This window comes from Tyto alba, unplaced genomic scaffold (genome assembly GCF_018691265.1).
Source record: "Tyto alba isolate M040663 unplaced genomic scaffold, T.alba_DEE_v4.0 Super-Scaffold_40, whole genome shotgun sequence".
Classification (NCBI taxonomy): domain Eukaryota; kingdom Metazoa; phylum Chordata; class Aves; order Strigiformes; family Tytonidae; genus Tyto; species Tyto alba.
This window is the reverse complement of record NW_024881316.1, coordinates 11,937,515-11,962,317: the sequence shown is the minus strand read 5'-3', so window position 1 is coordinate 11,962,317 and position 24,803 is coordinate 11,937,515. Positions and strand designations below refer to the sequence as shown.

General features: G+C 39.9%; 1 protein-coding gene across 4 annotated transcripts in view; it reads right to left on the bottom strand.

Moving 5' to 3' along the window:
* SNX14 (sorting nexin 14) overlaps positions 1-24,803 on the bottom strand; it is a 57,923-nt gene that overhangs the window by 2,830 nt on the left and 30,290 nt on the right. For all 4 annotated transcript variants that reach the window (XM_033002818.2, XM_033002820.2, XM_033002822.2 and 1 more), the window contains 12 exons: positions 21,622-21,754; positions 16,208-16,409; positions 15,202-15,285; positions 14,965-15,065; positions 14,596-14,707; positions 12,780-12,820; positions 12,509-12,628; positions 5,308-5,431; positions 4,636-4,800; positions 3,450-3,545; positions 2,672-2,763; positions 2,456-2,512 (listed from right to left, as the gene is read on the bottom strand). In XM_033002818.2, the coding sequence (XP_032858709.2) occupies positions 2,456-2,512; positions 2,672-2,763; positions 3,450-3,545; positions 4,636-4,800; positions 5,308-5,431; positions 12,509-12,628; positions 12,780-12,820; positions 14,596-14,707; positions 14,965-15,065; positions 15,202-15,285; positions 16,208-16,409; positions 21,622-21,754 (1,327 nt within the window). The remainder of the gene's footprint in view (positions 1-2,455; positions 2,513-2,671; positions 2,764-3,449; positions 3,546-4,635; positions 4,801-5,307; positions 5,432-12,508; positions 12,629-12,779; positions 12,821-14,595; positions 14,708-14,964; positions 15,066-15,201; positions 15,286-16,207; positions 16,410-21,621; positions 21,755-24,803) is intronic.

The window sequence follows — 24,803 nt, the reverse complement described above, 5'->3', positions numbered from 1 at the left end:
TACATCCAAAATGGGAAAACAGATGAAGTTCCTGGTTGGAGTATTTTCTCTTCCTTTCCCCTACTGAAATCTGGGCTGGCGAATTTCATCACTCTGTTCCCATCAGCTTCAGTCCCAGGGGACAGGGGGAGCCCAGCCCTCAACACTGCTGTTTCACTAGGACCAAAGGGAGGATCAGAGGTCCCTCCACAGCAGGTGGTTTTCTGAAACACTGTGAAGCAGTCAGTGTCACAGTTACAGGAAACAAAAGGATGGATTAAGAATTTGTACAAACTATAATCTTGATTTAAATTACATAATCTTTTCTTGATTTGTTTTTGAAGAAAAAGTATTTCACCCCATTAAACACACACATGGTTATGGAACTGCAGCATGGTTGGGATTGGAAGGTGCCTCTGGAGGTCAGCTGGCCCAAACCTCAAGCAGGGCCATCTAGAGCTGGTTGTCCAGGACCATGTCCAGATGGCTTTTGAATAACTCCAAGGATGGACACTCCACAGCCTCCCTGGGCAACCAGTAACAGTGCTTGCTCACCCTCACAGTGAAAAAGTGTTTCCTGATGTTCAGAGGGAACCTCCTGTTTCAGTTTGTGCCCACTGCCTCTGGTCTCGTCAATGGGCACCACTGGAAAGAGCCTGGCTCCGTCCTCTTTGCACCCTCTCTGCAGGTATCTGTAGATATAGATGAGATCCCCCTGAGCCTTCCCTTCTCCAGTCTGAACAGTCCCAGCTCTCTCAGCCTTTCCTCATAGGAGAGACGCTCCAGTCCCTTCACCATCTTCACGGCCCTTCACTGGACTCTCTCCAGTATACCCATGTCTCTCTTGCACTGAGGAGCCCAGCCCTGGACACAGCACTCCAGGGGTGGCCTTACCAGCGCTGAGCAGAGGGGCAGCACCTCCTCCCTCGACCTGCTGGCAACACTCCTAACGCAGCCCAGGACCCCATTCGCCTTCCTTGCAGCACGGGCACGTTGCTGGCTCACGGTCAGCTTGGTGCCCACCAGGACCCCAGGTCCTTTTCTGCCAACCTGCTTTCCAGCTGGGTGGCCCCCAGCACGTACCGGTGCCTGGGGTTGTTCCTCCCCAGGTGCAGGACTTTGCATTTCCCCTTGTCGAAGTTCACGAGGTTCCTGTCAGCCCGTCTCTCCAGGCTGTTGAGGACCCTCTGGTGTATCAGCCACTCCTCATGGTTTTGTGTCATCACCAATCTTGCACGCTCTGCCCCATCATCCAGATCATTTATGAAGATAATAAACATGACTGGACCCACAGCTGACCTCTGGGATATCCCTCTAGTTACTGGCCTCCAACTAGACTTTATTCCACTGATCACCACCTTCTGGGCCTGACCGGGGCTTTAAAGACTATTTAAATGCTTAAGCCTTTAGGTTTTTTTCAGCATCAGCTGAAGAAAGATCAATGGCCCTATATATATATAATAAGCTGCTGAGATAAACTCACTTGTATCTGCTGATTACTCAGCAGAGTAAAACAGCAGGGCTCTGAGGTCTTTTTTGCAGCACACAGGTCTCCAGGCGACTTCCTCATTCCCTCGGTCAGTTGGGTCTTTTGTTTGTTTTTAACTCTCTGAACACTGCCATGAGGAGGACAGCTACAGAGCTGATGCACTGAGTAGGTTAGACTTGCTAAGCTGGACTCATTCCAGTGAAAACAACGGAAGGTGCCCTAGCTTGTTCTTATGTCTAACATTTATTTCTGTTTATCATGCAAAACAAATCACTGCTGGCACTCTGCAGTTCTCAAACACAGCACCCATGCAACAAACACCTATTGTAAGCGAGGGGCTTTATTGTTTTTTTTTTTTCTCTATCTAGTTAACTGGCTAATATCTCCTGTATACCATGAAGACCAAACTGTGAAATTACTACCCCAAACTCTGTGAAGGCATTATATACAAGTAAGTATAAATAGAAGACAGATCACAAACCTACTGACAGGCGTTTATATAGCATTTTGTGTTGTGCAAATTCTTTCTCTTTTATCTGGATAGTTGGAGTTTAAATTGCAGTCCCCAAACTAGAGGTAAGAAACCCTCCTGCCAAGTATTCTCGAAAAAAATGCTGAAGCTCAACCTGAGCTCTGCATGTAGAATTCACTTCCTAAATCAGGAAATGCATAAAATAGGAGTGGAGACCATCAATCAAAAAGAAAGGCACAGAGATCCTGACTGCTTATTGCTCTGTCCAATTCTCCTGAAAGACAGAATTCTCCAGAATTATTGTGTGCTAGGTAAGAGCCTGAACTGACTGAGAAAGAGCTAATTAACAAAAATGTAAATAATCCGGATTTCAATGATTTCAGAGTTGTCAAATACAGATTTTCCCCAAAATTTAAAATTAGTATTATAAGGGATCAACAGCAAAAACGCACCCACGATCAGACTCACTAGCAGCTTGAAGAATTCTGCAGCTCTTGAACAGAGTTAGCACATACCTTACTCAGCTCTGGAAAGAGTTCTTGAATCCCAATGTCCAGCAGAACATAAGTTAACTAAAAGACAATAAAGAAAATTAAGAACACTTGAAGGCAACACAGTATACTGCGCTTTATTTTGAATAGTGAATTAGAGCTCACTCCTCTCCTATGGCCATACATTCACTTCAGGAATTGCTGTGCCAAAAGGCAATTCTCCCACGTGTTACGAGTTACCTGTTTGTTGAGCACGGGTTGCTGCACTCCATCAAACAGAAGCCTGATGCCTTCATATTTAGCCTCTTCCCCAATGCACTTGCCTATTAAATCTAGACCAGACACCAACAAATACACCAGTCATCAGGAAGTACTGCAAAACAGCTGTACAATGCAGTTACAGAACTTCAGTAATTAAAAAATAAAAAGGTTAAATTAAAGGAAGAGTTCAAGTTTTATCTATCGAAAGGAGTAAATGGAAGAATACTCCTTTGGTTCCTCCTTTTTGTCTCCCTTTCCTTCAGGGCTGCACACCTAAGTAATTATTACACTTTTGATAATATCAACGTATTGTCCTCATGCATTGCTTCATAAACCACAAGCTGAAATTTTAAAATGACTTTCTGAATAGCCTAGCAAATGGGCCCCTCTTCCCTAGTTTAGACGTGTAAGGAGAGCCCCGATTGGTCTCATGGCTTCACGGTGTGCCTTTTTTAACCCAGTTTTCATCTGGATAAAATACAAACCACAGGAGCATTCGAAAAAAAAAAATTATGGAATTTAGTACATCTGTAAAGCTCTTGATGTCTATCACGGCTTTATTAATCACTGTGCTACAACCTCAGTCAGCAACACTTAAGGGATGAAACTGAACTCCTGGGTTTTTACCTCATATTCTAATCAACTCAAACCTCCGCAGCGTATTACTTGATTTGGAAAGCTAATGTGGCTGTATTTGGGTTATATATCTGCTTGAACAATTAACCATACTCATCTAGAAAGTAACGAAATGCAGAACCTGGAATGTATCTCATCATTTCTTCAAAAGTCTGCTTTGCTCTCTTCTGTTTATCCTGGAGAGAGCGAGGTTCAGTATTCTCGCAGAATACAGCATCTGCAGCGAAGACACATTGAAAAAGTTGTCTTTAGGCAGCTATGAATCACCGACACATAAAATCCGGTTTGGATTACAGCTTAGAAGTTGATCTTCTTTTCTGTATGATCCTGACGAGAAGGGAATTCTAGCCTTGCCAGATAATTGTCTTATGCTTACATCAGCCTGATCGAATTCAGAATAGCCCACTTAGGTGGAGAACAATAATATTTTGCCAATTTGTTTCCATTATTTTCAAATTTTTAAAGCATTGTCTTCTAGGTTTGGAACAATTCTATTTTAGGTTAGCTATGATCTCCTTACTTACGATTTCTCTTATACTTTCAAAACCATAAGCAGTGTTTATACCTTGTGCTAAAACACAGTGTTTTAGCAGAAGGTATAAACACTGTCTGGAACTGTCAAAAATTTCAGATTTACCTGTGAATGAGGAAACAAGAATTGCTGTTCATCAGAAATATTAGGCACTCGGTTTTGGTTTTAGGCTCCGAAAGACTTACTCCTTTCCTTTTCTGTCTTTCATAAGCTTTCTTTTTGGCTTGGTAAGGACAAGAGCTGCCTTGATTCCAGAGCTTTGGCCAGATGTGTTTAGATCAGACTGTAGTCAGGCAATACTTCTCTACAGTTGTGAGGTAATTTTTATTTATTTTTTATTTCTTTAACCTCTTTTCCATTCCTTTATCTGAAGGCCAAGGACAGTCAAGCCCTCTCAAAAGCCCACCACAACAAAGGGAACAAAAAAAATTAACAACAAAGTTTTGTGATCTAGCACACAAGCGAGAAGTAATTTAAAGATTGCATAAAATATTTGTGCTCTGATATACGAAACCACCTTTATTCTGTTTTATTGTTCTTTGCACATCTAAGCAAATTACTGTTCACAATACTTCTGTAATCACTGACAATGTGGCTGACTTTGCATCTTTCTGTAAGGAGCATTTGGAATCTTTTTATAGGCCCACTTGATTTTCAAAACTCCATTAGCTCTAGTCAAGCATTGCAGTGCTTAGTACTTGGAAACTTAACAGAAGGGATTTCAAATATCAAACTAAAGCAGTATTTTCACATCAAAAATTTAACTTTTACTAACCTCGCAGCAGTGTTATCAGAGAAACCAGCCGGTGCTCCTGAAATAGCTGTTCTAACTTATAATGCAAGTAATAGTCTGTGTACAGTTCCAATGTATTTTTGAAGAGAATTCTTCCTCCCATCAAGAGATGATGCAGCCAGTCAGGAATGCGGAAAACTACCCTACCTGCAAAATTACAGTAAAACACATTTACAGGGCTCTCCTAATACCGACAAGGGAACACTTACTCAAAAGAAAAAAACATTTAAAAAGAAGAAAAAAAAAAAGATTACAAATAAGTAATATTTCGGTTTTGTTAGTGCAACACTAAAAAAAAAAAAAACACAAAACTGTATTCTCCAGATTGCTTGTCAAATACTTCCCTTAGCTGTTTTTATCAATTAGTTGCCAGAGCATACAAGCAGCCTAGGCACAACTGAGAAAAGGGAAGTGACCTTCTCCCATAAGCTCATGCACTGAGATGTGGAAAGAGATATAACAAAACAACTGAGCAATAATGAATGACAAATTCTGATATTTTAGCCCAGCAATAGTCTTTGAAAGAATGACTGTGTTCTTAAATTCTGTATTGTTAAGCTTGCAAGTGCTGAATTATATACGAGTACTACAATAGAATTTTATTTCTTACCAAAGAACCTCAACTTCATATTTGGCAAGAAAATCACTTCTTACCAACATACAGTAAGTAGTCATAGACTCCTTCTACAGTCATCATTTCCATGAAGTAGTTCTGATTTTGTCTTCTTTCTGTATTCTCAGACCGGTTTGCATTATTCTTGAATAAATCATTGAAAAGCTAAAAATAGAAACATAAGACTGAAAACATTGCATTCAAAGGCAAAAGGATAACCATCAGTTCTTTGTTTTTGTGATGTTTTTTTTTTTTTCCTTCACGAGAAGTAGCTTTTTTCCAGAGCTTTTGAATAACTAATCAGTTTTCCCATTTATTTTTTTTTTAGTTTCTTTTTAAAAACTCTTCACTTTCCAAAGTGTGTGTGTGGGAATAAAGAGCACATTGTCACATGTTACCAAGATACCTGACAACCAAAATACCTGGATTCAGAACAAATCATCAGGGAGACATTAATTTGTGAGTCCTTTTGCTCCTGACACCTTCATGTATCTAGACTTCTACCACAGGCTTTGATTCCCTTGACACACCCTGTTCTGTCAGTGAGGGGCATAAAGGATATGAAGTTTGTCAGCCTTAAATCACAGAGGAACCCCCATGACATCCAAGTGTTCCTAAAATTTCCCGTCAGCTTTCAGTTGGAAATAAATACAATTGTTTCTCGACAAAACATCCAACTTTTTGCACAGAGAAATCCCTTTTTCCCCTGCCAGCTTGATTATTTATAGCAAAAGTGTCGCAAATCTTTTTAAGTTACTGAAGTTGGTGTTTCTTTCCATTTATACCATTTCTCATTTTATTCCTTTATCCTTCAGTTTTCCCAAGTTCCCACGACTGCCACCACAATCTCTCCATTTCGTTGCCTTTGGTTCGTTCCCCAAAAGATATCATTATAATACTTGTAAAATGCCAAAAGGCTCTTCCATAAGGAGTCCCATAGCATCCTAAGCAGTACTCCCTGCCCACCTACCCATCCCGCCTCCAAATCTGTGGGCTTGAGCAGCTGGGAAGGAGAAATTTTCTGAATCCTGAGGCTCTCCACACTTAGCAATATGTCACCATTAGCAGTTTATTTTAAATTACCTTATCCCCCAAACTGTTGATCTAAAGATAAAAAAATAATTTATACAAAATACTCTGTATTATGAAAACAAAGTTCAAAAGTTTATGTCAAGCTTCTAAAAAAAAAAAAAAAAAAAATCCTATAACTAGAAGCAAATGCAATGCGATTACTGTGTTGCCTAGGCTGAGATGATCGCTACCAACACAAGTTTTTCTGTACCACTCACAAACTAAAAATAGTTCCAAGGAACAGGAGGTAATTTGCTTATATGTGGTTCATTTTTTGTAGAGCAATTCTACCTGAAATCAATCAGGCCATGAAACATCCAAATCACAACAAATTCTGAATCACGCAAGTACCTACACAGAACGCTCAGCACTCGCAGGAAAAATTACATCAGGAAATCTGGTAAGACTTGCATTTTGACTTGTTTAAGCCCTCTCTTTTGTTAAGTGTGGAGCTGCTGGCATTATCCTCACAAATTTCACTCAAACTAAACAACACCAAGTTATTACATAAATTACATGAAAGAGCAAGTATGGTTAATGCACTGCTGGGCGACTGGCATCCAGAGAAGTAACAAAAGAGCACTCAATTATTCATGCCCTGTATAAGCTGAAGTCTATTTTCTCCTCAATACTGAAACTAGGACACCAGAAAAGTCTTACTTGAATTATTGTAACTTAAACAAGAGCCTCATTTATCTTGTAGATGCAGCCCACAGCCTGACAGAGGCCATACATAGCAGCCAACTCCCGGCAGCCCGCTGTGCGACGCAGATAGAGGTTCAGAGGAGTATGTGCAGGCCAAACTCAATCATTAACAGCAGTCCAGTAGGTGGTGAAAAAAAGGCCAAACACGAAGGCCATCTTGGGGCAAAGCTTTTTGACCTCCAGAAGTTATTCCAACTTTCACCCCGAATCAGCAGCAGTGCCTTCTGAATGTTGTACGTACCGCTGCACGGGGATAATCTGCCTTGCACCTGAAATATTACCGTTCCTCGATCACTGTAAGCTTTGAAAGCTTAATAGTCTTGCGTGTGACATCTCGGAAAGCAACAGCAGAACAATGCGTGCCACAAACACTGAGCCAGTGAGCAGTTTTTGTAAAGTACATGCTCAGCACTATTCCAGTAAAAGTCTGTATGCTACGGACATCAGCAACGCACGGCTGAAGGGCGCAGCAGCCGTAACACAAAGCGGCATTACATCTCTACTTAGGTGTGTTGCACTTTCCAGGATTTTGGCTCGGAGGAGAGCCAAGTGAAAAAAATGCAACTGGATATCTAATACAAAAATTGATATTATAGTCACAATTTGGATAATCGCGGGATTTTGCTTTTAAATGAGTCTGCACATGTTAATATTTGAGACATGATAAAATGCTCACTGTTATAATTGGACTAAAAAAAAGACATGCAAGACAAACTCCAATGCTATCGTTATTCATAACTTTAAGATTAAACAGTAACTGTGATTATAATCACAAGATATTCTTAAGAGGCTTTCCATGAGGAAATTCCACAAACTGGTACTGGTTAATGATGGAAGCCAAGCTCTTGAAGTAAGTGAAAGATAAAAGGCCTGTACTAAGACCACCACAAAAGTAAGCCTTTGTACAATAGGCTATCTATTGCACCTCCATGGGAAAAGCTAGCAAAATAACTATCAATGCTTAAGGTGTCTGATAGAAAAAAGCAAGCTACTCATTGGCTACTGAGCACATACACAAATATACACCCATACATTCCAGCAGAGGTGTGAAGTTTATAAAAGCAACAACGTGATTATGAACAATATCTACAGCCAGAGGCAAGAACCTCTCCACTGTTTGTCTTGTTTGTTTGCCAAGTACAGATGACTATACCAAAATAGTAAGAAGAAAGAATGTATGCAGTCTCTGAGCCACATCAGTTAGTGCATGGAGAAGCAACCGTGCCTTCCTCCAGGTAACTATGCATAAACATGCATTATACTGTTGCTGTTCCAAAAGCAGTCGTTACTGCTGTTGGCAGGTCATCACAAGCCAGCAGAACAATGCCTTTGTAGGCATATTTTGCAAAGTTTGCATCAGCTGAGGAGTCCTGACCTATTCTAGCAAGTCTAACCAAAGTATGTTCAGAAGATGATCAAGCTGTTTACAGACCTTCAGCACAGAAATACAGCTGGGAAAGACAGAAATCTTGCTGGTGTCCCTAGGAGTGGGGAGCAGGGTTTTTTGTTCGCTTGTTTCTTTTAACCAAGGAGGTTGGTAACTTTTTTGATCTAGTGGATCTGATACAGGACAAAATCCAATTGCTGCTGGCTGTACCGAGGTTGACTATGCACGTTCATTATGCATTTTTAACTAGAAGTCTTTCCACCAATATTTAAAACATACAAGCATATGCACGCACCAGGAATATTCAAAAGGAAGCAGCAGGCAGAAAATCTTTCAGAGAAGTAGGCACATTTCTGGTCGAACTCAAGCTTTCACCTGCTCTGACAGACTTTCACACATTTCTCATTCAGCCTGTTGATGAAGAGGCAGCCTGGGTGTACCCTATTCATGGCAAAGGGCTGGCAGCACAAGCGCTGGGGAATGTACTGTACTCCCAGCAGACTCCAACATGTTGATACGAGAATAAACAAGATCTGTGTCAGACAAGGTATATGGGAACACTGTGGCAACAGAAGCATTAGCTGGAAATCGACTCCAGTGCCTACCACAAAATCCTGCGTAAAAGAGCTTTCTTGCTGTGAGAGAACATGCTCTTCTACAGCTGGGCAGCTCCGAACATGCCAACCGTTCCGTCACTTTGGCTGTCAGCAGATCTCCCCTCTGACTCCTTACAGGTAGTTCGCAGTGTCCTGGCACCAACCTTTAGCACTCATCCCCATCGCCGGGGGGTAAGGGTGCCAGGTTCCTGCTCACCGCTCGCATCCTCACAGACACGTCACGTGGCACAACAGAAGTGAAGCTGCAGAACTGAACAACTGACGCCTTTGCCACGTGGATTTGGGGGGTTAGGGAGGGGTGTTTCCTCAGTCTACCCTTGGCCCGGCCTTTGGACCGAACACCCTTGGTGCCTGCATTCCTAGACAGCGTTTTCCAGCTTAGTTTCATCTGAAATTAAAATCAGTTAATGAGTTGTAAGACAGCTCCCTAGTACGAGATAAAATGTGATAAACAGAGATGATCAGGAGATTTGCTTCTAAAACTCATCACTGATCTGAACTAAAACAGTCTGGCAGATGAAGCTAGCGTGGCTTATAAATCAAATCCAAGAAGCAACAAGATGTGAATGGCACAGTGTCCTGGCACTTGGCACAAAGCTTTTCCCAAGAGTGGGCTGACTTGAGAAAAATGTTTTCCAAAGAAGGCACTAGCGCCACGACAAATCAGCAAGAGGGATGAATTTCACAATGTGCACGGGAAGACTCAGCAGAGACCATAACGCAGCACAACCTGGGATATCAGCTCTCTAATAATTACAGTTACTGTGTGAGTAAGTGTGCACGCTCTGGCCAAACTGAGAGACGGGAAATTAGTGAGAAAGCAGCCAGCACATGAATTCCTAATGCATACATGCCTCTGGTAATATAATTTGAGCATAACCAGATACTGAGTATCTGATCATGGAACTGTCTTGCAGCATCCCCCAAGACAAAGTATCTTGAGTGCCCACAGTTAAATAATAATCATAGCTCTGCAGGAGATACACTTTAGTCTGAAACTTGCCATCCATTCATAGCAAACGGCTCCCAAAACAAACCAGATTTCTTTTGGGAAAGAAAAAAGAAAATCTAAAATATATGTAGAACCAATTCCTTATTCATAAAACAGCTAACTAGAATAAAGTTGCTTAGGAAAACAGTGAACTCGCACAACAGACAGCGAGAAGGAATGCAGAGCTGGGGCTAGCCTCATCTTTTTTGTTCTCTGCAAAGAAACTCCGATCTCATGACAACAGCAGCACCTCCTACAGGGCAATGAGCAGTATTAGCAACAGCTCTGACTCGGACTCTACAAACTCGTGTCTCCAATGGAGAGAGTACGTGGACAGTTAGTCAGCAGTGATAAGGTTTCCCCCACAGTACTATTTCTGAAAATGACATTCGAAAACAGAAGGCAGTAAAGATCTACACTTTATTTGAGGAAACTTCAGTAATCCAAAATGAAAGCCAAAGTGCAGCTGGCTATTTTGCTTTCCTGGGATCACCATAGCTAAAAAGAATTGGAAAAAGCTCATTTCTGATCCTGATTTCCTGTACACATCTTCTTTCACAAGAATAATACACTGACATTTCATAGAAAGAGTTTGCATTATAATTGAGCAATGATATATAATTTATTTTTAATCCTTTACAAGCCAAAATGGATTTGAACACCACTTTAAAGAATTAACTTTGGTCCTTTAATAGTTTTTCAAGCAAACTACAGAAGGAACCCTGTCTTCATAGGAATGCTTCAGAACACAAAGCTTGTTGCTCAAGTATTTTTTTTAATTATGTTAAATGTATTAAAACTGCTAACTTCAGTAGTTCTTGACAGAGCACAGTAAAAAAATTAGCTGATTGTTCATATTGTGCTGTAGTATGCTGCCAGCTGTCTTATAAAAAACATTTGAAGTATTTATGCATGTACTGTTTCTAGCCCAAGAAACTCTACATCTGATTTTTAAACTTGCTGATACATTTATACCCCTCTGAAGAGACAGTAATAGCAGAATAAGTGTCCAAGGTAAGAAAGGACTTGAAATGAAGAATACCGATTTTGTGTGTGTACACAGGTAAGCTAATACAATGTTGGCTGTAGTAATTCAGACTTCAAGTTTAGAGGATGAATTCTAAACAAATTAATATATTTAACTGCCATTGTACTTAGTCAGTATGGAAGTTCTGTAGCTGCAAATTCTGTAAATGTCATAACACTACAAAAACATCCAATAGTGAAGGAAGTCAAAAGGTCCATTTTTTCAACAGCCCATCACCAACACGAATCATAAAGGGATCCTGGGCTTCCAGCTCTCACAAGACGAGAATGAGCATAGACAGTACTTTCCACCAATAATCTTCCAGCCTCCAATTGTTTTCAACTAAAAAAAAGTTCAAGAGCTGGATGCAGTTTCTCTACAGGTATTCACCCTGAATTTGTCCAGTCTCCCTATCTAGTTGTTTAAACTTCAGTATTCACACCATATTTTGGCAAGGAGTTCCATAAACCTACTAACCATTGCAAGAGCTACCACTCTTTGTTTTGAATCTGGCTCCTACCACCTTCATTTAATGCCTCTCAGTTTTTGTGCTAGAAAAGAGAGGAAAAACCACCCCAATCTTTGCTTGCTGTCCTCTCATGCTATGCATTATTCTTTAGACTATCTCACATCTCCAATTTATCACTTCGCAAAATGAAATGTCCCGGCTAACAGAGAATCATTTAGGTTGGAAAAGACCTTTAAGATTATCGAGTCCAACCATTAACCTAACGCTGTGTCCCGGTTTGGGCTGGAATAGAGTTAATATTTCTTTTTGGTAGCTAGAATAATGCTGTGTTTTGGCTTCAGTATGAGGTTTGGCATGAGAAGAAAGCTGACAGCACACAGATTTCAAGGACTCTCCGACTCCCCACGTCCTGCCCGTGTGCCAGGGCACAGGGAGCAGGGAGGGAGCACGGCCACAGCACCTGGCCCTAACTGGCCAGTGAAATATTCCATATCATGGCACGTCATGCTCACTGTATAGAGGAGGGGTGGTTGGGAAGGAGCTCTCTGGCTTCTGGAATTGCGATTGTGGGATCTTGGTACCTCGGGGTCGCTGGCCGGGAACGGGCTGGGGATTGGTCAGCGGGTGGGGAGCAATTACGCTGTACATTGCCTGTTTATACCTTCTATTACTGTCACCGTTTTATTTTATTACCATTATGAAACTGTTTCTATCTCAACCTGCGAGTCTCCATTTGCCCCTCTGATTCCCTCCCCCATTCCCAGGCAGGGGAGGGTGGGCGAGCGGCTGTGGGGTGTTTGGCTGCCAAAGATGACAAAGCTCTTTGCGCTACTATTCCCTCTCATGTGTGAAAAGGCAACACAAAATAGGTCAGTTGTTATACTTATGGTTTCTTCTGTTTATTCTTTGTGTTTTCAGAGAGTAGTCAATTTTCCCCACTCCTGTAAAGTCAGGAAGACAGATGACTTACAGTACCTTCTTGTTGTTTTCAGAAGTGGGACTCAAGATGGTAAGTTCAGGCCTACTTGGTTTAGGCTTGGGAGATTCACAGGAGTTGATAAAATTCATGATGAATGGCTCCAAATGCTGACCTTTCTGAAATAAGATATGAGTGACCTGTCACTTGCATAATTATAGGAAAAAAAACCCCAAAAACTGAGTTTCCAAATTTTTGACTAGGCTGTAAGTTAGGAATCATGTAAAATTAGTTATTGAAGGTAAAATGCTGGCAACTTGGAAGACTTACCTCCTTCATCAGCTTTCCTGGAACAGATTTTATAATTTTACCTATAATTAGAAACAAACAAAAATTTTCTGTTATCATTGTTTGATCTTAAAGACATTTTGCTCTGCCACATTTTATGAACTCATTGTGTACTTAATTTAAAAATACAATAGTTTTTAAAATCTATATTTTTTTTTAATGTGGCACAAAAAGCTACAAAATTAGTCTTTCACATACCCAGCTTATAATATAGTGCTTAGTACTCTTCAAAAGGTACTTAGAATATAAAAAAAATATACAGATGATTATCTGAATGCATTTAAAAAAAAAAAAGTACTCTAGATCTGCCTTTTAAATTTTTCTAGAGGTTCAAACATAAATAGCTACAGCACCATAACAGCAATATTATATGACACCAGTATGTGCAAAATTTTCTCTAAGTTCGTCATCCTTCATAAACATTTATCACAAAAGAAATCACAAAAACTGAGATTCTCCTCTTTCCCTGAAAAAATCAGCTAATCTAGAGAGATTCTGGAAGCATCCAGTCTTGAAAATACTGGCGAGTAAAGTTTTAAAAACTGGACAGGCTACAGTTTTGGTCTTATGAGTCAGCTCTTCTGACCTGTTAAGGCTATCAGGATACAGCACGGTAACTTTGAATGCTGAAAAATGAAAGTGTCTAGGGTTAGTTTTATTTTAAGCACTGCATTTAAAGCAATATTTGTCTTATCTACATGTCATTAAAATTGGAACTTGCATTGGAAAGTATGTATAATGATCCAATGATAACAAAATCGCTCACCCCCACAAAAAGCCCTACTGAAATGTCAAGACTTTTCAAAATTATGTTTGTGGAAGTGAAGCATAGTCTGAGACATGAGATGCATTACAGTAAGCACCATAATTATAAGCTTCCTTTTAACAATGTACAGTTGGATCTAGAGGGGAGATCTGAAACAAAACAAAACCTTTTAACCGGAGGACGACCACCAAAATCTCATTCAATGGCTTAGTAAGCACACTAAGAGAACGGCCGCCCCCGCATGCCCACACCCTGACTGGGAGAAGCAGGAATGCAGTGGCCCAGTTCAGAGATGGCTCTCCTGGACCACACTGGTGCCAGAACAACAAGTGCTACAATACACGAAGACAATACGGCCATGAGGTTGACCTGACCAGCTCAGGCCCACCATCCTGAGACAGCTACATTGCAGCCAAGCTGTACAGTCACACTGCAGCTTACCTTTAGGATTTATTATCAACTGTTACATTAGACATCAAGAATTTCTCTACTTTTCAACTTCCATTTGGCCTGCCCATATCACACACACCACTACCTCAAATCCTATTAAGTAGTTCACATTAAAAGAGATCTTAACACTAGGTAATACTAGAAATATTAAATATTGCAATTTTCAGATTAAAATAAACAGATTTTAATCAACACCCAAAGGTAGTTTATATTAAGAAATCGTTTATACCATCACACCTGTAAACAACTGACTTGTATAGATCTGATTTGTGACAATACTGTATGTCTTCTTGAACTATGAAACTTGTTAGAGAAATCTTATCTCCTTGCTTTCCGATTTAAAATATCAAAAACAACCATTTAAATACTTTTTCCCATAATCTCAAAATGTCTTTTTTTTCTTCAATGATAAAGTATTAGCATACCTTTCTTGCTGAGCTATAATTTTACAGGCTGCAAAGGAGTTCTTATTCCCCACATCCATATCCTCACCCAAGAGTTATCTATTCATTACTACTATAATTCAATCACAGTATCTACAGTATTACTGTTTGTCAGATAAACAACTAGCATATTACATACCAAGATTCACATCAGGCAACATTTTATCAAGAAACTGAGTCTCTCCTCCATTAGGGGACAGGAAGTCAGCTAAAAGCTGGCTGTTACTTAGTTCTGGATGTTGCAGAAGTTTCTTTGAGACAGAAGACAAGAAAAAATCAGTTTCTCTATAGCAAAAAGATACTCAAAGAGCATTATATTACCATAGATCTTGTAATGTGCAAAGATTTATGTTTTCAGTAACATGAAACTGTAACAAGTTTTATTTGCCCACTTGAATCCTTTCTATAACTCAAATTACTTGGAAACAAAGAAAAAAAAAGCAGATATTTTATTAGTTTTATATCATTACTTTTAGAATATTCTTTGCTCCAAAAGTTTGTTTGATACCTGCAGATATTCCTGAAACTCCTCTCTCTTGGATTTTAAGAACTCGTAGTTCTTGGGGCCAATGATCCTCTTTGAGGGAAGCTGAGCATCAGGAAATGTACCTAATAAAGATATCAAGGGGATTAAATTATTCTTATAATGCATCAAACATTGGTTTCATCATTCTAAATTTCAGCTCAGTACTGAATGATAATCACAGCAGTGGGAAAGCGGCTTTCCAGATGATGGAGAACATACCATGAAATTCCGTTAGCTTCGACTCAAGCACATAAAATTCAAGATACCTCCTGTAGACAGACCAGTGCTCAGGTTCATGTCCGACTTGGGGGGGAAAAAAAAAAAAAAGTTAAAAATAAACCTTGTTTTATGCCACTTGAGTGACAAATTAAGCAACAGCAAATATATGCTGGATTATTATAGGAAAAACCTCAATGATATTAGTCCCCCCATACTGCAGTAACATAAAAAATATCCCAGCCAGGTAATTAAAGTGTTAAATTAAAATGCATACCTGGCAGACAGGTATGGTACTAGCAAGGAAACTATCATCTCATTTAGGGGATTCCTAAAATGTAAACAATGGTGTGCTGCATAATTTCAAAACTGAGGCTGACCATATTAGAACTATTTTCAAGCTTTTAACCAAATGACTCACAGAAAGATTACTTGAAGTACAGTGCTCTGAACCATCAGTTTGAATCCAATCACTATTCCTCCTGGAAGATATCATTAAATAACACTCCTAAACACTTCCTGTTTATCGTGGAAGTATTAGTTTGACTGACACAAATCTATGCAGCTCTGGGACGATGTACTGCTATCTAGATACTGATAAACTATCTGCAAGCCAGGATGGTTCCTAATAAGCAAAATATTTTCGTTTCCTAGGAACTACATTTTCATTTAAGATAAGTTAGTTATTGTTCATTATTTAAAAAGTTCAGAGTGGGTGAAAGAAAAATATGACAAGTGTATATTGATATGAATCACAGGATCAATATTTTTGGAGAGACGAAATCTCAAACTTTGGCATGAAGTCTAGATGGAACTAATTCATGCTGAGGAGTCCTCAACTTGAAAATACTAAATGTGATCTCAAACACATTTTCTCAGAATTTCAAGCCATTGTTTCAAAATCAGAAGAACCTGTATGCAAAATAAACTGCAACAGCCTTCAGAATACAACACACTCGAATATTTTGAGCTCATTTTTAAATTACTACTTATCCACAACATTGCATACCTGCCCTTCTATCATTTCTCTCTACATCAATGCAGAACACCGGAATTCTCTCCTTTCTGTCTTTTCTTTCCAGGGATGGATCATCAAAAAAATCTACATATGGGATGCTAATTTTCCATGCGGCAAGGTTGCGGGGTGTATTTGGGGTACTAACAGCCTCCTCAGGAGAATCATCTTCCATCACCATAACGCCTTCTTCAATCTGTAACGATTCAAACATCAAGATCTACAGTTTTATTTTAACTGGTTCAGTCTACATTTGCAAAAAACTTATATACAATAATGAAACATAAATCAAGTCTTTAAGTATGTGTCACTAAGTAACTGAAGAACAAAAAAAAACATTTTATCAATGGAGTTTTCATGTAGATTAATTTATATTTTTAGATCCACTGCAAATTAATTTGAAAATTAGCAACTTTTAGTGGTATCTGGAAGTATTTACAGCACTATCAAGTTCCATATCTGATACTTCAGGGAAAAAAAAAGGGGGGGGGGGGGGGGGAGGGAAATAGAAATACTAAAGGAGACAGCTGGAAGAATGGCTTAGACACAGACTGAATGTTACAGGAAGCAGCTTGGGTCCAACAGATTTATCTGCACTGCATTTTCCAGCACACTAGGGCCCAAACTGGAGACTTGAGCTCACTAGGTCAGGCCAAGAAGCTATCTAAACACAAAACAGCCAACAAGCGCACCAAGCCAGCAGGTCTCCCACCCCCCACCCCCAGCCAAGTGCAAGAGTATGTTGTATCTGACTTGCTCTGCAAGCTGCAACGCAACCATGACTGGGACCGAAGCATTTCCACAGCCCGTAGCTATTTTAAGCAAAGCCGTTGTAAGCGTTACTGCCTTCCCCATCAGCTCCAGTTTGAGCATCGTGCTCCCAGAAACATCTGCACCAGGGCACAGCACGGACCTCATCCTTGCTGGCTGTGCACAGGGCAGCTCGAGTGCCTGGAGTTCGTAAACTCAGAATCTATACCCTAAAACGTAATGCTCATTTTTCCATACGCAAGCAGACCTCGGAAGCGGTGCCACCTGAATGCCGAGGAAATCCTTTCAAGCTTGAAAGTCAGTCCCAGCACCACACTGACATTCACCTCCCGCTCCTGACACTGCTCATCACAGACCAGCTGAGCTGCCCACAGGGCATCAGCCACCCAAGTACCACCCAGCACAGCCAGTTCTCAGGGCCCCGGCAATGAGAAGGGAAGTGCTACAAATCTTTCAGAACCACGAACAACAGAAAGATTATCTTAAACATCTAAACTAAAAATCCAAGCTTCAACAGCCACCCGTGGAAAGCTGTTTATTTTTCTCCAAGTAATACTTAACTTGATTCTCATATTTGCCACACAGAAAAAAGAATAATGAAGAAATGGCCCAAAGGAATGAAAATGATTTTTGCAAATGAGGAGACGGTGTCTGTGAGAAGGAAGGGTAGGGGTGACCTTAAATTCAAATAGGACTGAAAAATAAAGCAGAATTGAGAATTTATGGGGAGATTAGCCTTCACTAAACATGTGCTAAAGAAAAAAATTCTTGTATTTTCACAAGCATAGGCAACCAGGTGAAAAAGAGTAGCCCCGAGGAGCAATGCCCCAGCCCATCGTCCTGCTTCCAGCCTGCGCCCACCCCAGCAGTGGCCAGCACCTTGCTCTTCCCACCACAATTTACAGAACTATTAATTACGTCAATATAGGTTAGAGTCAAGCGACAACTCAAAAGTACCTTATTTTAGTAAGTCTCATAGAGACTTGGGAGTACTGCCACTTGTAAAGGTTAAAATAGGAGACTTTAACATATGAATTTACAACATGTGAAACTACAGTAAACTGGAAAGCACGAATCCCACTTCCAAGATCTTTTCCCTTAGCTTCACAATTTAAAGGGAAATTCCCCTCAAAGCCTAAACCTATGTAGTTTAACAAGTTTTGCCTGTATTGGAATAATCTAAAAGATTAAAGCAATACAGCATCCCTCAAATAATTTTGGCTGTGTCTGTGCCTGCAATATTTACATGCTCATGACTCAACTGCAGCTGAAACACACATGAGCAATTTCTGTCCACTTTTGTTTTGCCCTTGCATAATATTGAAATGATCCTCAAACTGTTTGGAGTATGGACCACTATCTTCCAAAACAGATCTCTGTAGATCCACTGACTGAATTTCTTCAAAACACCTTTTTGCTTACACTTACCTGGTTTATTCAATGAAAAGAGAAACTGTGACAGGCAAAAGAGCACTCTCAGTTGCCACTGCAGGGAGACCACACTCAGCTAAGGAGGTTCATAAATCGAGAGCTAAACCACAGGCTGTGCTCCTTCACAAAGCAAACAAAAATAACCCCAGCCTGGAATGAACAATTAGGGCTCACAAACTACAGGACAAATTTTCAGTAAAGAATGGAATAAATAGGACAGATGCTCTCTGAACCACAACAGGGTTGTCAGGTAGCTTTATGTACACAAAGTCTTCTGTATGAGGTCTTACCCTCATTTTCCCCCTTCCCCAGGCTTTACACGGTTGTCACCACTGAATAGAAACAGCAAGAACCATGTTTCAGGATAGCCACTCAAATCAACAACAGCCGAGTTTCTGCAGAGGGGGCAGCATGAACGGCCCCACACCCGCCCCCTGTGAGGGCTGAACCATCACCTGACAAAATTAACACTATAAAATCTATCCCGATTAATCATCTCTATTTGCATTAGCACTAAATATACAATCTCCACTAGGACCTCCTTGCAAAAATGCACGATCGCTCTAGAAACAGACTTACTTGATTCTGTAGTTTTTGACTAAATTAAATGCACAGCCATAAGCGTGATCAAAACTCAACTCCTGCCGTACATTTTCTGATGACTTCTTTTTTTAATTTACCACTGCTTGCAGTTCTTGTCTCCTACCGTTTATGGAGTTTCATACACTGCAGAGTTAGCACAAGGCTTAGAGAAGGTACGTGTCGGTCGTTTCCTGAAATGCTCATGAAGGGGCCATAACCTCTTCATTCGGCTTTTCTGAGGTTGTACTGGATCATCAGCAAAGTTTCACATGCTCATAACCTCTTTTTACCGGATCCCTCACCTGACTTCTAGCCTGGTTTTGACAATAACCCTAGGTAAATTTGCAGGCTTTGCCACTTTGACAACCACAGCATCTATACTAACTGTAAGCCAAAAAGCATGAATTTCTGGGTTTTTTAGTGCTCTTTCTAAACAGATCACCAGCCTGTATTAGTTACAGGTTGTCTCAGTCTCTTTCCATTTGTTTTATCCAACAAAGCCACAAAATCAAGTCTACAGGTCATCTGACTGCCTTGGGAACACCACCTGTGCTTTAATACGTAGGGTATCTTTTGATATATTTAAAATTAAGCTGACAAAGACTGAGTGTGGTTTCATGGAATTACTATTATCATGCTCACAGCTTACAAAGCTGCTGCCCAGAGCCACAGAAAGCTGCTAACACATTTTTATCCCTACGTGATTTCTTTAGACTAAATGGATATTTCCTATAGGCTTTAACTGCAACCAACATGACTTTATCAAATTAAAAAAAAAAAAAAAGGCAAAGACCTTCAGTTTTTGTCACAATGCACAGAACCCCATTTCACTGCCATTCCTTACCTTCTATTTACCTTGAAACCACCAAGCTTATATTAACAGCAATTACTTAAATACCTAATCAGGATCTATGTAGGTAGAAATAATTCCCCTATCTTCAGTACATTAAGCTAACCAAAAAGTTGCCATGTCTGTATACTGCACTGCCACCATCTTACAATTATACTGTCGTTTCCCACATTATGTTTTTCTTGACCCAGAGAGCTCTTCCTCTGGTTTGTGATGCCTGCTAGGAAATTACACCTCAGCACTTACTGTGACATTATTAATGTTGAATTCTGTATATTCAGTATTCACTCATGAAGTGAAATCCTGGCTCTGTCCAGCTGTTTGGATGCACAGTAACCTTACAATAGCTTAGTGCTTTCTTTTCCTATTTCTCCTTCCCACCCACACTTACCAAGTGAAAGGACTTAGGTATTTCCAAACTTTGTCTAAGGTGGTTTTAGTAAAAATGTAGTATCCTCCCCCTTTATTTAATGAAGATACTTGAGACAATGCTGCACTTAAAACTTTCCATCCGTGCCTACACTAAAATCATTCTGTCCATTTGAAAACCTTCCTCAGTAATGACTAGACACTATATTGTCTCTCTCGTTAAATTCAGCAACTTCCCACAAGTAACTTCATGTGCTCTGGCACAAAACCATGTTCCTTCTCTGAGCTCCACTGCTTCAATTGTACTTCTACTAATTCCTCTACTATAGGGGAATTATACTTGCACGCCCTTTAGCCAGGCACAATCTACAACAGCAATGCTGCAAAATTAACCCCTTTTTCATTAGAATCTCACCTCAAAAAGAGAGAATTTACAACAATAGTAACTTAACTGTCCAAGAAATTAACTGGAATAGTTCTGCCCCCTTAAAGGCATGACATATATGAAGATTTTGTCTGTACAGAAAATTGCCTTTTTTTTCTCCTCAAAGAAAAAAACCCAACCTATCTAGAGTTCTAAATTGCCGAGTCCCTCCCACACTCTTCTGAAAGCCATTCTGAACAAAGTGGATAATATAAACTCATAGTTACGATTTTATCTTTAGTGTGTGGAAAATGAGTTAGCAGTTTATCAAGGTGATAAATACTCAAATGTTTTATTTATTAGGAACAGGTATAAAAGGTTGAATTGGCAGACACACTGTAAAAAAATACATGACTACCAATAGCTTCTGACCAATTCCCTCCTCTTCCCTTTCGAAAATTTTCCATTTGTCCCACAACTGTGCTTCAGATACCAATGTCCCATGCAATAATCCCACCATTGGCTGTATTCATTGCTGATTATCATGAAAAAAACCCATTAGCTTAGGGAGACACCCAAGGCAAATAAGAAAGGACTATTGGCTTGTGATCTTTAGAGAAAATATTGCATCACAGACCAACCTTACAGCAATTTCTCCACTACTTCACCTGTAGTTTTAAGGTCTTGTGGCAAGCTTCTGATGAAAAGCCATGTGCGCAGTCCTATGCATACCTTATCCAGAATTATAAAATGGGAGCAAGTTTTTAGAGAAACAAAGTAATTGCTTACAAAAATGTCTGACACTGTTAACTTTTAGTACTTCTCTGTACTAAAGTAATAAGCTCAGAGGCGCACTAGCTGGGGATGTGGCCTCAGCTAGTGAATGAATACAGGGAAGACAAGGCAACTTAATCAGAAGCCAGCACATGGAAACCCTGCAGTGAAGACAAACAGCAGAAAAGGCAGAAACTTAACATCTTCAAATAAGGAAAGAGAAAAACTCAACGAGGACTTAAAGACAAATTTAAGGCTTTTACTCACAAAGTCATCTTCTCCTTCATTTAAGTTATAGTTAGGCAACATAGCTCCTTCCATTGCAGAACTTTTGAATACACCTTTTATTTTGTTGCCTATTCTGCTGATTCCAAATGATTCTCCTCTCTTCTGTGTGGTCCTAGGATTACAGAAGCCAGAGTTCACAACACAAGGCATATTGTTACTCAGCAGGTCAGTGGGCTGTTGCATATCATTTGCAGATAAGGGAAACCACTCTATGAACAAGTCGCCAATATATTTACAATTCCACTTACACTGAAATTCATTTACGGCAAAGACGTTCTCTGATTGATCAGCAAAATTTCTTGATTACACTTTTAAGAGATATGGGATTCCCATATGCTTAATGAGGAGCAAACATTAATACTTGTATAACAGTATCCCAGTAATGCAGGACATAGAAAAAAACATTAACTATGCAAAACAATTTTGTTTTAACAGCAGAAACTGTGGTATTGCTACAGACATGCACGCCAAGAAGGCCACTACACTATTGCTGTCCTTTTCCATGTACTCATATTTAAATATTTATCCACTCTACACCATTTACAGTACTTGGCAAATCAGATGCATTTTCTTACATAAACATCCCAGAATTTTACAAGCATGTATGATTCAAGATTGATCTCGGCTTTTAAGCATTAGGGACAGACAAAAGGAATGTACAAGGAGCAAGACTGAGCATGAGAGAAAACAGATGCAACTGAAGAATCTTGGCTTGAAGAGCCAGTCTGACTGAAAGATGGAGAATTTTTAAAGTCTTGCCACTTATGACAATGCATCCAAAAAGCAACAAGGTATGGAAAAAAATAATTGGGCAGAAAGTACACTCCTTACTGACAGAACAGATTGTATAGCATTCATATGCCCTTACACAAGACCTGACACCAAAGATTATTTCTTACATAGAAACACCCACAATTCTGGAAAGAAAAATATTTCTGTTGAATATGGAATCAGCCTGAGGTTACTTATGTTGACTCAAATACAGTTGACAGGTGAGTTAAAAATCAATACAGTGAACTACAGCATCAAAGACTCAAAAGAACTTCACAGATTACTGAGATTAAAAGCACAATTAGTACTTCAGAGGACAAAAAAAAAAAATATCCTATGTGTTCTTTTTCCTTTAAAACAAGAAATTATTAACTACTGAACAGCAGTACCAACAGAACAGCAGAGACCAGCAGGTAAAAGCATCTTTACCACCATTTACCACTGCTGACTCAAAACATGCATGTGTGTGTTACTAGTGATCTTCCTGTTTATTTTACCCAGATTGTATACATGACTAAAACTGCGTAAATAATCTGTTTTTCCCAATCTTTTGCTTTTTCTATCTCATATTATTATCAGCTGCAAAGCAGACAGGCAGCATTTATTTATCTCTACCAACCAAAGGTAAGGTTGCTTGGCTGTTTGTAGTCTAAATCCATGTTTGAACAATTTTATTCAATTTTTAAACTGCTTCTACATGTGATTGTGCTGAACTGAACTTTCTCACATTGGGGACCTACCTGAATGTTGTTCAAGAGCTTAAATCTGGGCTAGCAAGACAAACCTTATTCAAACAAGACTAAAGAGCTTTTCCAGGACATTAATACTTCAGACCTCTGGCTTGTCTCGAAGTTTCATCATTCCTGTGAAAACTTGTACAGTTCTCAAGATTTTGAGCAAAAAAATTACTTTGCACAAACTCAAAGATTTGATAAGATCACTCCAGGCTCAGATAAGTTTTCCTGCACTGATCATGCTCCAGCTGAAGGCAGAATGCAGCCCTGCCTGTAACAGCAGTACTGAGCTGTGTGGGGCCAGGACTCGACCTGATAGAGTGGAACCACCCCTTCCTGCCCTCACACTGAGCCCAGAGATGACACCTGACGAGTACAGAGCAATCACAGAACTGGAACAGGGCTAAAGTAACAAACTAGGATGGGATCCTCTTCACAGGAAGAGACACAAATTCAGAACACAAACTGGTGAATAAGGGGGTACACAGACACATGGTGGACAACGCATGGAGGGAACAATGGACTGGTTTGGCAAGAATCCTTGAGCAAGCATGCGGAGTACACACCCGATTAGATGAGTATGGAAAAAGAAATCTGTGTACATTAACTGAGATGGACGGACAACAGGATGGTCAAAATTTTGAAGAAGCTGAGCAAGAATAAAATAAAAATATACAAAAACCCCAGGTATCGGGATGAAAATCTGATAGATTCACTGCTAAGTAAAAATAGGAGAAAGAACCTGAGGCTAGGTAGAAGCAAAGAGATGGGACTAGGATATGGTCAAGATCAAGGCATGAAGGAAGAAAGAGGAGAGGAGGTGGCCAGTTTAGAACAGAAACTGTCTTTAAAGACTCAACTCTGTTATGGTCAACAAACACATATATGAAACTCACTGGGAAAAGTATCCCACTCCCTCTAGTGCTGATCCATGTAACAGCATTATTAGACCGTCATTCTATAGTTTCTTGGCAGGGACCTGAGGGGAGAGTCTGCAGGTTCCAACATGCCTGATGAATGATGTGATGACAAGAAGTTGGAAGACTTTTTTTTTTTTAAAAAAAAAAAAAAAAAAAAAGCTCCAGAAGTCACACATACATAACAAAAAATTACAACTGTTGTTCACTCTATAGCTGGGAATTGCAGACCAAAGACTGTATCAGTGCTGCTATGCACTGTGGCATTCTTTAATCGTGGATGGTTGCAAAGTAATTTTCCCACAGGATCCCTGCCTCATTCAGTGCACTGAGCAGATCTTCAAAAGTTACCAGCCAGGGCTATGCTGCTGAAGAATGCTGCTGTGAATCTCCGTGGGTCAAGAAGTACCAGACAAGCTAGATATTTACATGCATGTGAAGTCAGAGTACCATCTTCTTTTGTCTGACTAAAACCCCGACACCCAATTAGGAGAAATGCTGAGTGCATAGAGCTGCACCTAAAAATCAATGAACTCCACTTATATCTCAAGCACTTCTTATTGCTCAACACCAGCAAGTTATAGCTCAATACACTGAACTGGCACATAAAAAAGTGTCTATATATACACCTTGATTTCTAACCTGTAAAATTAAGTTGATAACGTTCCCTCAAGAATGGTATGAATAATATATGAAATACTGATGCTCTGACAAATTCTAAGGAAAAGCTCATAACAGA